The sequence below is a fragment of the Pogona vitticeps genome, chromosome 4 (assembly GCF_051106095.1).
Source record: "Pogona vitticeps strain Pit_001003342236 chromosome 4, PviZW2.1, whole genome shotgun sequence".
Classification (NCBI taxonomy): domain Eukaryota; kingdom Metazoa; phylum Chordata; class Lepidosauria; order Squamata; family Agamidae; genus Pogona; species Pogona vitticeps.
The window spans coordinates 165,793,357-165,809,909 of record NC_135786.1 but is presented as its reverse complement, the minus strand read 5'-3'; the positions used below and the strand labels follow the sequence as shown (position 1 = coordinate 165,809,909).

The window sequence follows — 16,553 nt, the reverse complement described above, 5'->3', positions numbered from 1 at the left end:
CAAGTAAACAAAGCATGATAGTACAGTTTACAGATGGCACTGAAGCTTAACTGAATGATAAATCAAATCCAAACAATCTTCTTAAATGCTTAATCCTCTTCCTATAGAAGACAATGTTCAAGTTCCTGTTGACTTTGATACGAGCAAAGATAAGTGTATTGTCTTACATCAACATGTTCAGTTGCAAGCTACGTTTCCAGAAGAGTTTGGGCTTCTGAGCACATTTGTTTAGGTACATGGCTGCACAACAGAAACCCAGAAACTGGTGTGTTTTAGCATACAGCTGTTAATTGATGTGTGTGTCCTTCAAATGTGTGAATAAATGGCATTTGAACCTGATGGATGACTCATGATGGTCCTTCAGCTGCATAATTTGTGCAACTTGTGGTTACTTCTGTGGTATTTCCCCCACCGCTCATACTTCCTGACACCTTTCAGATTTTCCTCCATAAATACACTTTACTTCTGTGATGCTTTAATTTCCCTCCAGTTTCGTCTCATGAGCCCTCTACACCCCTGTCCTTCCCCTCTGTGGGACTTGGTGATAAGTTTATCAGATCTCAGAATACTGGCAGAAATCTCAGGGATTTTGCTGTATTTCCCTCGTCTCCAGATGGTGAGACATTTCTCTCAGCAAGTGACAATGGAGGAGGAGAATGTTTTGTTCATGAGATGGTTTCAAATCTACCATTCCCAGCTGGCAACAGGACTCATGGGCAAAGATCTTCACCTGTGTCTCCTGTTTATGCAATGTCAGTAGGCCCAGAATGAGGGAACAAGACTGGAGAAAGAGATTCTAAGTACATGCACTTGGTGGCACTCGGTTTGTATCATTTAGAACAAGTCAGAGAGTGGGGCACTATCATCATGACCCTTAAGAACTTTTTGTTGCACAATAATATAGACCCATATAACAATATTGCAACTGGTTTACAAGGGATCAGCCTTGGGGTTTGGCCCTGACATCTCAGGAAATGGGAAGCTCCTGTATTGATAACCATGCCTGGGGGAATTTGTCATCTAGGCTGTTTGCCAGTACTGGAAGCTACCGAAGTGCATGCCACTACAGGTATAAAGTCAACCCACAAAGGAAGATTGTTATGTGTGAGATGACCTTCAAACCCCAAACTAAATCAAAGCTTCTGTCTTTTAAGAGATCAGATTTCTGTGCCTTAAATGGCTCCTTCCAGACTCTTATCATGGGCATTGGCCCTCACAAGTCTTATGTTTTCCATTCAGTTTAGTCTTGAGTAATAATAATGTTTTTTTAACCAGTAAAAATTAGCAAGTGTTTGGAAACATATTTAATTTGTACATTCTAATAAGGTTCTGAACAGATCCGACTTGGGCTTTTGGAAAGTGTGGAATACATACTGTTTTGATGGCAGATCCAAAATAAATGGGATCACTTACATTAACAGATATGAAGATCTCAGATAAACACTATAAGCACGGTGTAGGCTCAGAATGTTTACTCCTCTTGGAGATCTACTGGCAAAGCCACGTTTTGAAAATGCATTAGCAAGTGCTAAAAAACGTCTATTTAGCTCTATTTAAATATTTTTTAAAAGTGGATTTTTCTAAACACCTCCCTGAACACTTAATTTTTATTGTGTTTCCATAGCAAATGATGAGGTCTCTGTTGGATAAGCTAATAGTAATAAAGTAAACAGAGAATGAGAATTTAAGACGGGTGTACAAACAATCTTGAGATTAGATTTTGCAAACTGCATTCATTCTCCAAGCAAACTACTTTGAAAGTAATTTTAGGTTTCTTATTACCAGAGCAGCAAATTTTCTGTTTCAGTGAAAGCTTTGATTATTATTTTGCCCTAAATGGGTTCCTGTAGTGCAATTGAAGAATACTGGTGTCCTCTGTAGAGATCTCACGCGTAATGAATTTACACTTTTAAGCAGCAATGCTGTTTTCCTACAGAGTCAGCCCTCAATCTAGTCTCCCTTTAAGTGTCTGACAATAATGTTATCCTAGGAGGATCAAATACTGGACTTATACTGAGGGAACAGCGGAGTCAAAGAGAACTGGAGGGGCATGATTCTCCTGCTCACTGTAGTCCCCTGTGCACCCCCAGACCTAGCTTTAGAGAACCGATCCCTCCCAAGGCCCCTCTGTTTATGAGGGCTGAAGGAAACAGAAGTGGAAGAAACATCCACTGTGGCTGCCAGCACAGTGTTGGATTTAACCTTCTGTAAATAAGCCCAAAAATGGAATAAATGAATAGATAAATAAATAAAAATTCTCACTGTTATTAGGATGAAGGAGACAATGAACTACTATCTACAAACGGCTTTTAAGATTAATTAAATACAAAAAAAAATTTCTCAAATTTTATTAAAGATACGAGTCAGTGCAAGCAAAAGAAATGGACTCAGTTGACACAAAGTCCTTCCCTGCCTCCTTGCTTTTCAGAGATCCATAAGTTCAATACTATGGGTCATGTTTTTTTTAAAAAGAAAGCTTTAATTCTCCACATCCCTTGCCATTTATAAATACTGTATGTGTAGATTCTGTGGGACTGGGGATGAGATTGATAATGCTATAGCATTCTGTGGGACTGGTGACACCTAAAACAGGAGAGTCCTCAAGGCTTCTTCCTTTCTTATATACCAATGGTTCCTGACTTTGGGTAACCCAGGTGTTCTTGGACTGCAATTCCCATAAACCTTCACTAGCAGAGTTTCTGGAAACTATAGTTCAAAAAAACCCAGGGAATCACTGGTATATACAATGTTCACTTAACAGATTGTGTTTTTATCATGTGTGTGACTGACTAGAGAAGCTGGGAAGCATTAGGGAATTTGGGGGGTGGGAAGAGGGGAGGAAATCCGTAACAAAGCTTACCAGTAGAAATATGAATTGATGTCAAACAGAATGAAATAGAGGACATATGGAAGGTTAGGTCAAGCCATGGAGCTATATAAATCTGACATACACGCAAGACAACTTGGAACAGATCCAGTGTTTTCTTCTTCCAAGATGTGGATGTCTACCAGATGTTTGTGTGGACTGGAAGTTTTGAGCTGCTATCTGGCACCTTCAGTTTTATCACAGCAGTGTATGAGAAAAGACTAAGGTTAGATCGTCAGGCTGTCTAATGAAGTGAGAGTATAAAGCCACCAGTATCTGACCAAAGAAAAACGAACCAGGTGAAACTAAACCCAATCCATCTGTTTCTGGCTACCATTGCCAACCCTGCTGCCCCTTTCTGAAGAGATTTCATCCCCTTTTAGAAAGAGCTAAAATTAGTAAGATAGCAATACTATCATACATCTGTCTAGTACTCATATAGGAGAGATGTGGCATTGTATTTTTACTGTTTGATGGAAGACATATCAGGAAACCATTCTGCCCTATAGAGAAGATTATAAGTTTTTAAAAAAAGAAGTACATAGGATTTATTACTTACGTACAGCTGTTATTGTGTGTGTGAATAAAGCTTTGAAACCATGAGATGAGCAAGGGTTTTCCTTGAGGTCCTCGTTTGTTCACCAAACTAAGAGCACGTACTGGCGTTCATGGGAAAAGAGACACCTTTGGGGTGAAGAGTTTTTCTGATATAGGAACCTGTCCAAATAACAGTGCCAGGAAACTTGATGGAGTTGGTTGGGATATGATGTGATCAGCAATCGGGTTGGCTCTTTATAGGCCGACCAAGCTAGAGTGAATTGTTCCATGAAGACGGTTGGTCAGTGTGAATTTCCTGCTGAGTGGAAGTACCTCTGGCAGTCTAAGCACTCAGTTTGTCATATGAAGTCAGCAGCTTTATAGGGCCAGGTGGAACTTTATTGGCCCCACCATCTAATTCTTGCTGAGTTGGTAACTGTAATACTATTCGTGGGCCCTGAAGGAGAGACCAGGTGATTGACAGACTGTTCCCCTGAAACTAAACAGAAGTTTGGTGCAATAAGTCAGCCTCTTGGATTCCCAGTTTGAGACCCCTGACAGCTTACAGCACTTTCCAATTGCTGAAACTTACGTACTTTCACCACTTGGAAAATTATTTTCCTCCCATTCTGAGGCTGTGCCCATTGCTGTCCTCATGGACAAACAATCTGGTCCTCTAAAGTATTTTATGCTCCCTAAAACATGGGTGAAGATGGTGAGCCACTTGCTCGCCATCCTTGGAATCTTAAATGTGTGGGTTTTTTTTTTGGGTACAAGACAAATACACTGGGTTGTAATGATGCATGTTATGCATACAAACAATGGTAACATAGCACTATCCAGCTGTAGCCCATGTAGAAAAAACCCTACAGATAATGTTGCCATAAGCAAATTTGCCTATGCATTCCTTTGAAAGGAATCAGAGCTTCATGTACTGGAAGGCCAAATAATGTCTCTTACTGAGTCTTGTCCGTGCCATTCATGGTAAACTAAAGGAGCTTCCTCATTTTCCATAGTTTGTAGGAGGGATGAAGAAACTTTGATCCTCCAGATATTATGGGTGTCAACTCCGAGAGCCCCAGTCAGCCTGGCCAATTGCTAAGGGATTATTAGAGTTGTTGTCCAAAACATCTGGGAGGCTGAAGGTTCCCCGCTCTTGCTTTAGAGCAATGGTTCCCACCCTTGGGTAGCCCAGGTGTTCTTGGACTGCTGTTCCCAGCAGCTTTACCACCAGCTGTGCTGGTTGGGGTTTCTGGGAGTTGCAGTTCAATAACACCTGGGTTACCCAAGGGTGGGAACCACTGCTTTAGAGAATGGAAGACAGGAATGCATGGTTCTACCTGTGCATTTCAGGTAATCTCTGGGAGAGTTTAATCTGCCATGGAAGACAAAGCAAAGTATCTTCGGTACATAGACATAATGCTTCTGTAGCCCTGAAACCAAGGTTCCTCCCTGCACCCCAAGCCTATCACTTCTGCATGCAAAGACCTACTGCTAAGCTATAATGTTATGCATTTATAACATCAGCATATTTTGATGTGATGGTTCCAATTTAGCATAATAACTTTACTGCCAGGCCAAATAGGTTTTGAACCAGCAAAGCTGTGGGTGGCAATAAATAACCCCAGCAAACATGGGAAAACAAACACACACACACACACACACACACACACACACACACACACACACACACACACACACACACACACACACACACACACACACACACACACACACACACACACACACACACACATTCCACAGCAAACCACACTGGTTTATGCTACAGGCTGCTTTTGGTGTATATGAGCATATTCTTCCTGATTATTTTTTCCAGAAGAGCCCTTCCAATCTGTTGTCGACATGAAGAGAAATTTATCTTTAAATGGACTAAATACATATTTCGATGATAGAATGAAGAATCTCTGAAAGAAGTGATAGCCTATTGAATAAATAATGCATCTTTTAAAAAGTCTAAATGCGACTTTACAAGAGAAAGTGCAAATGCTTCAAAGAAGCCATTGATCTATGGAGTACATAATATGCATGTTAAAAAATGTTTGAAATACTTATTTACATGACATACGGCTCAGAAGGAGCCATTACGCTCTTCAAGTAAATGGGATGCATTGTAAAAATTGTCTGAGCATTGCTTTTATCAACTGCTAGGGAATCATGATCTCAGTTAAACAAGCTAAGCCAGTCAAAAAGATGTTAATTTGCAAATGAGTGGTAACATGGCCCCCAAATTAGTATCTAGAAACTCAAGTCTGGTGTTCATTACACAGCCATGCCTCTCATGCAAACCTCATTCTTCATTTTTGGGGAAGATTTATCTATGCATTGATATGGATGCTAAATCTTATACAATACTCAGATCCGGTGAAAGACACTACATAGCCAGGATTTTATGAATATTACTAACTGTTGTCCGTTTTTACTCAGAGTCTGGAGGGGACAGTTGGTGTTTGCATTCTTTGTACAGGTGTGAAGTTCATGGACCATGAACCTTTTGTCTGAGTTGAAAACTTTTTGGGAAGTTTACCATCAGTGGCGGAAAAATTCAAATCCGTTTTTTTTTAAATAATAATGCAAACGGAAGTTCCCCTTAATGAGGCCAGGGTGCAAATTTATCTGGCTTGCAAGTGCAGCTGTATTGTGAACTGAGCACTGTTTCCCTCAAAGGCTACTTTCCCCGATTGAAATGCTATGAGATTCTGTGCATGCGCAATCAGTGTTCGGAGAACTGGGCACACAAAGCCAGCTGCATCATGAATGCCTCCACAGAAGTTCTTTTCATTGTAACCATTTATTCTCAGTGGCACAGTTGTTGATACTGTCAACCATTGTGATCAGACCACCTGACCAACCTGCTGTTTTTGTTCAATGAGTATCTTCTCCGCTTGGTCAGTCACTTCTCCCAACAGTTTATGTAGTTTTTGTCCCCATCTAGATTTTTTTAAAAAACCAACAACTCTATTTATTGCTGGCTGTGTTGTTTTGAGGCAGAATTATTTCCTAAAAAAACAATGGCACTCCACAGTACAAGGAAGAATGTTTGGCTTCAGTTTGAGGCAGTTCCCAGGTGGGCTGCCGGGCGAGTCAGTGCTGTGTGGAAGTTAAAAGTTTTGGATTGGGACTCAGAGGTCCAGGTTCACATCCCTCCTGAGCCCTGAACCTGAAAGGGTGACCTTGGGCCAGTCACCCTTTCCCAGTGCATTTATGTAGATTTAGATAGAGTTACCTATAGTATGATAAAGATATAAGGAGGAGGAGGAGAGCCATGTGTGCTGCTTCGAGCTCACTGAGAGAAGGCGAGGTATAAATGTAACGAATTAATAGATTTTAAAACAAATGAACGAAACCCTTTTTGAGCGAGTATTCCAACTGCTCACAAAATGTTGAGAGGAAGGAAAAGTCATGGAGATCTTTTCCTGCAAGGTATACATGAACTGCTAGATGACTCAGTGGTTGAGGTATCTGGCTGCGGAGCCAGAGGCTCTGAGTTTGATTCACCACTGTGTCTCCTTGAGAGGGGCTGGACTTGATGATCCATAAGGTCCCTTCCAGCTCTGCAGTTCTAAGATGATGATGAAGGCAGAAGGAAGCCACGGACACAGGAGCCACTCCAATCATCTGCATAACTATGCCTTGTCAGCAGATATCTCCTCTTTCGTGCAAATTTGTGGGAGACACAGTAGTTCCTTTGGGGGTCATAAATGTGTAAGCTCTAAACAAATATGAACCAGTGTAGTGTATGGATAGAGAGAGGGACTAGGAATCAGGAGACATGGGTTCAAATCCTGGCTCAGCCATGGGAAGTCACTGGAAGATGGCCGTGGTAAAACTGCTCCTACTCCTTTGCTATCTGACATCCCTTGTAAACTTTAGTAGGCTTGCCACAATTTGAAGGCACATAACACAGAGAAATATACCTTTGAAAATGGGAACATGCAGAAACTGTCATTGAGCATGACAAGTACTTCAAGAATGTAAAGGAGATCGTAGTTTCTGCTTGGGCGTGCTGAAAAACAATGCTGAAAACAGGAACTTCACAGACTGAAGAGAAACCTAAGTCAAGGGTGCTTCCAAAGATGGATTTTACTGGGAGTGGGGGGTGGGTGGGATGCTGTTTTCCATTTATAGCTTCTCCGGCATCCCATTCTTTCAGGTATCCTTCTCCTTACCAGAAAAAGCAAATTCCTTGGCAGAATCACAGCCCAAGGCCTTTTGGGTAGTAGTGCTGAAAGCTGTCCCTTGGCCAGTCTCTCTGGAAAAAATCCACCCAGAAACTTTTACCACAAACATATTCCATAAAACAAACAAACAAACAAAACAAAACAAAAAACCTCCTGCTTCTTTTATTCTATAGGTTTGGGATTCTTCACAGATAAAATGGAGATTTAGGCTGAAGGCAGTAACAGAAGATATCAGCTAACTGACCAACCACAGTAACACCCATGAGATCTCTGAAATACAGCTGAGATACTCAAAACAGGACAGAAGTGTTATCTTTAGTATTTACATACATCAATGTGTACACATTTTTCCTTTGGCCTGCACATTGTTCAAGAGCAAGAATCATCATACTTTTTACTAGAATTGAACTATCCTCTAGTCTTACACTTCAAGGACAAATATTTTAGATTACTGGCTGAATAGCCCAGTGGGTTAGGTACCTGGTTGTGGAACCAGGCATTGTGAGTTAGATTCTCCATTATACCTGTCAGGAGAAGAGCCACCCTGTGTAGCCTTGGGTAAGCTCACAGTTCAGAGCATGCGAAGAAGGAAACGGTAAGCCATTTCTGAGTATTCTGTACCCAGGAAATCCTGGAAAGTCTTGCTTTAAGTCAGAATCAAAGTGACTACATGTAATTCTTAATTATTATTATTTTAGGCAACTTGGGTCTTTGGAGAATTCTTAAGGTTCATTAAATGGATTTCATCTGAATGATTATTTTTCCAGATAGTATGACAAGAGCAGTATATAAATTAAACTCTTCAACAGAACACTGTATCAGTTGATTTGAGTATTGTTTTCTAGATTAGAAATGCTGTTTGGGGAAGGAAGCAGTGAACTCCAAAGTTAAAATTCTATAGAATTCCATCCACAACCTATACCCCTTCAAGGCTTTTGGACCCCACTCACCTCTCCCTGTGGGGATCACTGCCTCCTTACTACTGAAGGCAGTGGAGACACAGAGCATCTCTTCATTGGGATTGTTTGTAGGGGGTGCTCAAACTTTCATCTATCTATCTTCCTCACCCTTACCTTAGCAATCCTGAGCAGGATGAGGTAAAAAACTCCTCACAATTTTGGTGTGTATGTGTGTGTGTGTGTGAGAGAGAGAGAGAGTGAGAGCGAGAGAGCGCAATCACATCTGCATGGATTGTGAGGGAGACAGACAAACAGGGTGACACTAGATGGGGCCTTCAGAACTGAAAGGTTGTGTATCCCCCGTCTAGCATGTTGCAAAACTAGCTCATATCATTATGCAGGATTGCAGAGAAACCACAAAAGAAGAGGAAATCAGGATTTAATTTGTCTTCCCACAGATCATCTGGATTTCTATGTAAAAAAAAGAGTATGTGTGGTGGAAACACTTTGTACAGTATTTGGAAACATTGTGTATGACTCTCAGGAAATTACATGACAAAATTTACTGTGTCTGAAAATTCTGTGCATTTATTGTTGTAAATATAAGGAGAATAGATGTTTTGCATAAAGGTATAAATATGGCCAAAAAAACCATGCAAGAAAACAGAAAATCCAGACAGTGGCATGACACGCAGCAAGTGAAACCTACGCTTATATTCTTTAACCAAGAAGGAAACACTTTAAAGTCAGAAACAGAATGATGCTGCTTTTGTACAGTACTCTTTTTTTTCTTAGAAGCAGTACGTCCTGCAAGTATGGATTTGTCTATGACTGTGCAGTAACTGGGGACATATCCAGTTGCTTCTCCAGCACTGTGTGTTCACTGCGGCCCAAACATTCTCCTATCAGGACAGCTTCTGACAAGCGATTTGTGAGCTCCATTTCCTAACCAAATATAAGCTGCTTTTTGACACTAACACCTCTGTGCCCGTACCATTGTATAGGGACTGCAGTAACCCAGAATCTTGCTGTTACGTCTCATTAGACACACACAGTAATAGACCAGTTCATCAGTGGCATTCAGAGAACAAAAAGATCAGTCAGGACTACAAAGAGAGAAATCTGCTCACCCAGCCTGTCCTTTCCCAGAATGTTGTGGAGCAAAGAATGAAAGTGTGAGGCAATGCTTTGCTAACCTGCTTCCCATGATCAAGCAAAAGGAACTATCATGTTCACTGAACTCAGCCTGTTTTATGTCCAAATAACAATACATAATTTTCCTTCTACATCTAAGAGGCTTTCTTCCCTTAGTCTAATTCAGACACAACTTAGCCATCTGCTTCACAAAAGTAAGGAATCAGCGACATACCACAGGAAGCATAGATTGTTGGTCCAGAAATCAGTACAAGGGGATCCTTGGAAAAACAGCATCCGATCCCCACTCTCTCTCTCAACTCTCTGTGCTGATACTGCATGGATAACCAGTGTAGGTAGTGTGTAGATGCTCAAGTGATTATTCATGTTGTCACCTTCAGCCCCTGCCTTGGCTTTGTCTCACACACTAACCTCTTCCTTCCAAACTGCAACAGTCAAGTCAATGGTAGCACAGAAGCAGGGGGCACTTTGACGAACTTCCTGCAGTTATTTTCTTGGCTTCTCCCATGTTCAAGGTAGCAAGTAACCGCGTTTAAAGTGCCCTGGAAAAATTTTAAGCTGGGGGGACACTGGCTCTTGATGGCAGGAGGGGAAGTGACATTGCACAATCCTTCCCTCTGCTGGGGAAAATTAGGCCAGTGCAGGAGGAGTTCCTCATGCCAGTGTTACCCAGGCAGTAATTTGGCTAAAACAGGGGTAGGGAAATGTTAGTCTTGAAGATGTTCTGAACAATTCCCGTAGTTCTTTATTATTTGCCATGTAAGTGTTGTGCTTCTGGGTGTTGAGGTCTAAAACATCAGAGGACTAAACGCTCCCACTCTGAAGTGTATCAAATTTTTTTCCCCCATACTTTCCCACGGTAGGTGCCAAGACTAAATCCTAGCAGCACTTTCTTGGATTTAAGTTGTATCTGTATAAACAGGACTTCCATACATCTGGGCAGATGTTAGTGTTACCAACTGAACTTTAGCATATTGTTTTCCTAGTCACAAACAATCAGATTTTTATGCTACACTTTAAATGGGTAAGGAACTCTTCAAAAGTAAACTATGGATGCCCACAATTGCACTTTATGAGACTCTCCTTTTCAACCTTGTGCAACATTATTCATTTTTACAAACCTTAAGTATCAAATGATACGCTAGTAATGTTTTGTCAAACAGCTCTACAACAATTTAATAAGAACTAGACAATAAATGTCATCTTCACTATTTGCAATGATATACTAAATGCAATCCCTCTGCAGAATACAGAGAAATGTTCACAACAAACTCTTAAAGGTTTCGTAGAACTATGTGAGTGAATCATATTGTTAAAACTAATTCTAAGTACTCTTTGCACAGTGAGGCTTTAATAACAAATTTCAGTTATTTGTGCAAGTTCCATTGCTTGTTCACAGTGCGTCTGCTTTCGTTGGCCGACTGGCACTGCTTTAATAGTGTAACTAAACCTCTCATTTATAAGGATGTACTTGCTTTTCAATGTCACTATGCAAGGAATGATAACCATCAAACTGAGCAGTCAGGAGCTCAGAAGGCGGCTTTCAGTGCATGACAGTACTAGATCACTTCAGAAGGAGCCTTTTTAATTGAAACTAATGAGAGTAGAAATAGTTTCAGGGTTTGGATGGAGCAAGGTCATTTTAAGCAGACACATTTAGAGTGTGGTTTTTCCCCCAGTTTTTGCTTTTTGCATTTCTTCCACTCCATATGTGAGTGACTGAAAGAATGAAACTGACACAAATCCACATTCAAATGAACAATGAAGCTGTTCAACAACTTTCTTCTTCATTACTATCCACACTGGAAAGTTTATATATTAAAAGATATTCTTACCATCACTTATTAAAATGAGCTCCCAAATGTAAATAGGAAGGAAGCAGCAGTGGTTTGAAGGCAATGAGCAAAGGACATGAAAGGCCATTTAAATCCCATCCTCCATACTTCTAAGCGCTGGAGTGGCTCTTTTCAATTGGCTCTTAGAATAAGATGTAAGAGGAATAATAACACAACTGTGACCAAGCTAAAAAGATCACAACTGTTTATTTCCCTCTGCTTTTCCTGTGTGAAAATACCCACAAGGCAAATTCAACAATCAATGTGGTGTGGTAGGGCAGTGTTGGACGAGGTCTCAGGAGGCTTGGGTTCAACTCTCTGCTTGGTTATGGAATCTAACCGGAGGCTGCCAGTGGTAAATTATTCCTTAAACAACTCACACACCTTGAAAACCTGTACGGTAATTTTATCACACACAGCAACAAGACAAGAACTCATTGTGTGGAAGCAAGTATTGTTCTTTAGCCCATATTAATCTCAAGTCTGCGTTGTACTGTGGCAATCTCTAACAGAAAAGCTGAATCACTTGATTTATTCCCCCCATTCAAGGATAACTCTGAGTAAAAGGAACCAGTTCTATTTCTCCTGATACCTACTTATCATTCATTTTAATTTCTTCGTTTCCAAGAATAGTTGATTTGGAAGAGTTGCTAGTTTGTCTTCCTCATGGTTTTAAGATAAACAAAGCTCAAAAACCAGGATCTTTGTCATTGTCACCTAGAGTGTATTATGCTGTCAGCATTTTGTTCACTCACTCTTACTACCAAGCATTTTGATTAAGAAACAACTGATTTTACTGACGTTACTCTTGCCAATAGCTACAGTTCTTTTACTATGTTTATTTCTTCAAATATTTAATTTAAAAAATCCTTTACACCCCAAACTTTGACACTTATCATAATCTGAAAGAAATTTTCCTCCTTTTTAAAAACAAAAAACCAAGCACACCATGCCCTACACAAACAATTAGGCACTTACATACGCAAGTGCCCAATTAAATCTTATTTCATTCACCCACTCTGTGAAACATCGTGGTATGTAGCTTTACTGATGGTCACACAAAATGTGCAACTTTCTAAGAAGCTGGACACAAAGTGGGAGCTGATCATACAAACTGTCATTGTAAAATTAACTTTTAAACACCACATAGAAGGAAAGTGGACAAGATGTAAAGTCCTGGCAGAATTGAAGAAAGAAAGAAGCAGATCACAGCACAAGGCACGTCAATCTAGTTTAATGTTTACATGTAGAAGTTACACACAACAGAGACTAAACAGAATTTTCAGATGTAACAGAGCTGCAATGAAATGAACGTTGCTGTAGATTAGAAAAATAATTTTGATACAGTCATCTGATTTTGCATTTTGTTTTTGGTCTACACAACTTCTTTGAAATTGATTTACACCAGTAATTAGACTGACATTTTCCCTGTTGTCCCACCCTACCCTCCAAGTATCACTATCAATAGTCTTTGGATGAAAGAAACAGCAACTGTACATTTGTTGAGTTTGCCCTTTGGTTTCAAGCAGAAAAAAAAAATTTAATCCGTTTTTTCCAAGGTGATATGCCACAGGGCTAAAAATTCTGGGGTAGAACACCCCCTCCCTTGGTGTTACAAAAATTTCAGTGTTTTCTTTAAGCAACAAAAGATTTTTTTTATAAATGCTTATTAAACCTCAGTACTGTACCCATACCGAAAAAGTAGTAATCTCAGTTAATAACAAATAAAATCTTACATCTCAATGCTGTTTTGCACATACTCCAATATAAACCCCAGCGCCTAACAGACAAAAAGTAGTTTCAAAAGTGTATGATACAAACATATTTTAATTTGAGTTAAAAGGAAAAAAGCCACATCTGTTATGGACTCAGAACACGTTTATTGTGGTTAGACATCACATGCATTCATGCAGGACCAATTCTACCTACAGCTTCTGAATCTAAAGGGATTGGGGGTGAGGAAAATCAGAGACACCCCTCAACATCCAATATATTGTCATTATTAGCAGTTTTGCACTTGAGCCAGAAAACATCTTTCCCTAAATATCCCCACAGATTTAAAAAGAAAAACATACACAGCTTTATAATATTTACAAAAAAATATTTAATTAAAAATATTTTATAATTACAGTAGGTCTATTAAAGCATATACTTTTCTCACTTACACTTATAGAACCTCTCTCTATATACATAGTATGAAATGTCACTTTTTTCCTTTAATCTATACAGTATGTAACATTCCTGTAGGGAAAAGAAAGTTCCCAAGGAAATAATAAAAACCATCTATTTTAAACAATAGATGTAAAAACAAGAATTATCTACAATGCTTCTGGTAGATTAGTAAAGCTTCAGGATTTCAGCTGCTCAGCGTATTAAAGTTACACTTCTAAACTCCCATTTGTCCATGATCTTCTCTCCAACAGGAGAGTCACCCTTATGGTGAAGATTTAAATCTTCTCCCACCCAGACAAGTGTACAATTCACATCTGATCTAAAAACAAATGAGTTAAAGAGATGTGTGTGTGTAAAATACTATGAACGTGCAAAGTCGTGAAAAAATTTCCCCACCCCCACCCCTTTCTAAAGGAAGTACAGAAGGAATTCTGGAGTAGTTGAGGGCTCTTTTTTTTTTTTCCTTTTGCCCAGTGGCTGATATTTCCCCTCCCTCTCTAATGTGTCTTTCTTTCTGCTTCTCTGGCTCAGGATCTGCCTGCTGCACACCTGTGGAAGAGGAATGAATAGAGGGGGTGTGTGAACCATTCTGCTCCAGACTGGCTGGCGCCACCAGCAAAACAGAAGACATGCTTGATCAACAACCCAAAACAAACCAGGTCAAACAACAATCACAGCTCCCAGGCTAGACCAAGCGGTGGTGGGACACACAGCTGCAAGTCCGTGCTAGAAGCTCTCCAGAGAGGGGAAGAGAGGGAAAGGATTTCCCTGAAACAGCACTTTCCTCCTCTTCCTCTTCCCGTGTTACTGTGGAGCTCAGGCACCGAAGCAAGGGAATAAGCACCCTTGTTTACTTGGAAGTACTGTACACAACATGGAGTTAATTGGGACTTATATCCTAGTACATGGGTGGAGACCACAGGCTTAACTGGGGAAGAATCCATACAAGCAAACCAACCCCATTTCCATGATGGCTTATTCACTGTTTTGATAGAAAGAAAGGCAGCTCATAAGGAAGATGCTAAAGAGACAGCCTGATTCGCAAACCAGACTCATGTCCTTAAAATGCAGCAGTCCTTTTTTTTTTTTTCGTTTGAGGAGAAAAAAACCAGAGAGCTCAGTCCCTTTGGGATCAAGCCATGGAAACACTTTTTAAAAAGCATACATTTAGATGAAATGTATTCACACTGACCTACCCCCTTTATGTAACTGTTTGGAATTAAGCAGAAAAATCTGATCAGGAATGACACACCATCCCATCACAAAACTATAAAGCCAGACGATTCAAGCCTTAAACCATAGAGATTACACTGACTTAAATTTAAGCACTCTAGCTGAATTTGTTGGTGGACTGCAACCTAGCATCCTAATTCCAATCTTTTTAAAAACTCAACTGATTTCAATCACAATGTCAAAGACTGAGGTGTCCGGTCACTGAACAAATGGAACTGCATCCTGATCCCAACTGCATTTACTCAAATCTAAGTCCCACTGACTTCATCAGGGCTTACTCCAAAGCAAGGATGCTTAGGGCTTGCAGCCTTAGGTAAAGCAGGTTCTGTACTATACATACAGACAGGGCAGAGACACCACATTCTCAGCCCTGCTGCTACTCTAGCCTCAAGAGAAGATACTCACCTGGGAAGTGTAGATCAGCGGCACAGAATACTATCCCCCTGCTTGTTAACAGCACCAGCCTGCACAAGAACAACAGAACAGGAGCATGACATTAGGGTGAGTGTGGATCACAAACTCAAGTTATAAACAAACATTCCTCCATTATCTGGCCAGCTATAGCTTCTCCTCCAGTACATTGAGAGGGAAGCTGTCGGGCTATTCTTGACAAGAGTTCCTCCCAGACCAACAGGCTGCAAGCCGCCAGATGTGACAAGCTCTTGCTTCACAGACCTACAGGGACAACCACTCACACCAGAGTGGGATTATCTTTTCCCAGGACAATACCACCCAGGAAGGGTCTCCATATCAGAATATCCAGGGATTCCGCTGAGCTGTGAGGATTGTATGGGCCACACAGTTCTTTCTCTGAGCATCTTTTCACTTCCAGAGATTGTGATTCATGGACGTTCCATTTCATGTATTCCTAAGTCACCCCTGAAACAGAGTTATCTCCGCCTCAGCTAGCCATCTCCCTTCAGTAGTACTATTCTTTCTAGCCAAGCTGACCCCAATGAAGCACCAGTCACAAACGCTACCACCAATGAATGGATGGACTAGCCATTTCCAACCACCTCCTAACATGCAGCCAAATCACCTCCCAGAGAGGCAACCGGCAAAACATTTGTGAGGCCCTGCTCGGCACCAGGATGCAGATGTTCACCCAGATGTGCATCTGCATCCACGCTGGCTACACACAGGGAAGATGGTAATTTGTGCAGACTCTCCTCTCCTGATTGGGGCAACTATGGGTAAATAATCCCCATGGAAAGAAATGGAAATTTCCTCCAGAGAATGCATGTACAGCTGGCACGGAAGCACAACACAAAGGCTGACTATGCTATGTTGCCCACCAGTCATTACAAAATGCCTATGCAGTGCATCATGTATCGAAATATGCACAGTTCCTGAATGACAATGCCTGGCAACATATACATGTGCCATCTTAAGACTGTGTAGGTATGTTTCTGTTATTTCATACCTACACCCAGGTGTAAGGAAACCAATTTCCCTGGCCATTTAGAACCTCCTTTCAGCACATTGGCCTTGCAATCCACAAGCCAATTAAGCTATATCATCTGGGCTGACGCTCCTTATTTCCAGACTGAGTAGATTACACCATCCCTGCGCGTTTGGGCTACCACCCTGTGCCAGGTAGTGTGCAAAACGCCAACATGAAGGCAGGAGTCCCTGCCCCAAGGGCTTCAAGGCTACC

At 40.8% G+C, this 16,553-nt stretch overlaps 1 protein-coding gene across 2 annotated transcripts in view; it reads right to left on the bottom strand.

The window, feature by feature from the left end:
- ID4 (inhibitor of DNA binding 4) overlaps positions 1-16,553 on the bottom strand; it is a 48,675-nt gene that overhangs the window by 30,549 nt on the left and 1,573 nt on the right. Inside the window, exons 2-3 of one of the 2 annotated variants that reach the window (XM_020781659.3) lie at positions 15,302-15,360; positions 12,710-14,212 (exon numbers count right to left, since the gene is read on the bottom strand). In XM_020781659.3, coding sequence (XP_020637318.3) covers positions 15,316-15,360 — 45 coding nt within the window. In that variant the 3' untranslated portion in view covers positions 12,710-14,212; positions 15,302-15,315. Of the gene's footprint in view, positions 1-12,709; positions 14,213-15,301; positions 15,361-16,553 lie in introns of those variants that run through there. The other variant, XM_072998674.2, reaches the window with a different exon arrangement.